A 1,597-nucleotide genomic window follows, 5' to 3' on the forward strand; every position below is an offset into this window, starting at 1 on the left:
ACAAAAATTACGCTCTTTCAAAAAAATTTGGAATAGATGATGTTACAGTAGCTGAAACAGCACAGCAGCTTCCAAAGCTGTTGAACATGTGTCCTAGTTATACTTATGTATGGTTTTGTCACATCAGCAAGTATTTAGAAATTAAACACTCTGAAACAATAGAGTTTGACTTTCCAGTGGGTACCTTCTAAGTCCTGTGGTCTTCCCAGTGTATTTCTTCTTTAGAAAACAATTCTTAGAAGACAAACATTCAGTTAAGCCTGTCTACCAGCATACTAGGAACTATATTTTTATAAGTGGGCAACTCATTTACCTACAAAAAAATTGTTTCAGTTGTAGACGTCATGTGCCACTTGGAGCTCGCTCCAGTCTGGCAAGCTTAGTAGTCCAAGTTCTCCACTGAGCAAACATAAAGCTTTACATGGCCTTTTTCCCCCACCTAGACGCAAATTAATCTCGGAAACTTTGCCGAAACTAAAACTCTTGCCTAACACGAAATCAAATTTCATTAACTACTCAGACCCAAGATAGCTACATACCAAGCTGTCTCCGATCTCCCAGAATCAAGCCTTTCTCCCTTCCTGGAATAAACGAGAACATGAATCAGACAGTACTGAGGCACTGATGAAGGCAAGAAATACCACCGAAGGAACTCCAACTCCCACTGCATGTTGTCTATGCCAAATTCTCCAGTACTCCGATTTTTTCTTACACTAAGGCACTCCAGCCCACACAAGTTTGGATAATTAGAAATTAGCTGTATTTATAAACCATAGCCATATTGATGATGTTTGTCAGTAACCAAGCATATACACAATTATAGAAGAATAAAGCCAAGATACCTTTGTCAAGCTCTGGACAAAGCCTTTTATTATATTTGTGCCGCAGTTAAAATTTTTTATATTTGGCAAAAATTACCCTATATTGTTTTGCTCACAAAATATTGACTTTTGTTAGATATTTCTGAAACTCACCTTTGCAACTGAGAGCCTTTCAACGGGAAGTCGGCACCTGCGATTCTGCTGCTTTAACCTCCCCTATGACTTTATTATGTATGAAGAGGTTCTGCCACTGTATAAAGATCCACATCAGAGGAGGTCAAAAGGTGGCTGTAACACAAAAGCAAAGATTAACTCAGGCGAGCACGTAACACTAAAGTATTTTTAAGTCATGTTCTGAAGCTCTATTTGAGCATTCATTTTGGAAGTCTAATTCTTCACTATGTCTTTAACTTGCACACTACTAAGTACAGAACTTTCTGCACTACAGATGAGGTGACCAACAGCCCTTTAGGAGAGGAGCTCGCTGACCAGCAGGAGTGGCCACCACCACCTGCACACACTGAGCTTGCGGGATTCCCAAGAGTTGTGTCTCTCTGGAGGAGACCCCGCTCTGGATCAATCTCCCCTCCGGGGAAGCCCGACCTGCTCTGCTCGGTTCCTCCACGCAGCCACGGCCCGAGGCCCCAGGCCCCCAGACAACTGGTTTCTGAGGGGGCAAGAACCGAGGCCTGAGGGAGACCACTTCAGCAGGCTCTGCCAAAATGAAGGTATAAATATTTCGGAATAAAAAAAAAATATCAATCCCCAACCCCAAG

At 42.2% G+C, this 1,597-nt stretch overlaps 1 protein-coding gene across 1 annotated transcript in view; it reads right to left on the reverse strand.

Moving 5' to 3' along the window:
- TDRD1 (tudor domain containing 1) overlaps positions 1 to 1,535 on the reverse strand; it is a gene marked incomplete at both ends in the record, with an annotated part of 21,420 nt that extends 19,885 nt beyond the window's left edge. Inside the window, 2 exons of the mRNA XM_009869000.1 lie at positions 540 to 581; positions 1,311 to 1,535. Of these exons, the coding sequence (XP_009867302.1) occupies positions 540 to 581; positions 1,311 to 1,535 (267 nt within the window). The remainder of the gene's footprint in view (positions 1 to 539; positions 582 to 1,310) is intronic.
- Between the last annotated feature and the right edge of the window lie 62 nt (positions 1,536 to 1,597).

Source organism: Apaloderma vittatum, unplaced genomic scaffold (assembly GCF_000703405.1).
Source record: "Apaloderma vittatum isolate BGI_N311 unplaced genomic scaffold, ASM70340v1 scaffold44884, whole genome shotgun sequence".
Taxonomy (NCBI): domain Eukaryota; kingdom Metazoa; phylum Chordata; class Aves; order Trogoniformes; family Trogonidae; genus Apaloderma; species Apaloderma vittatum.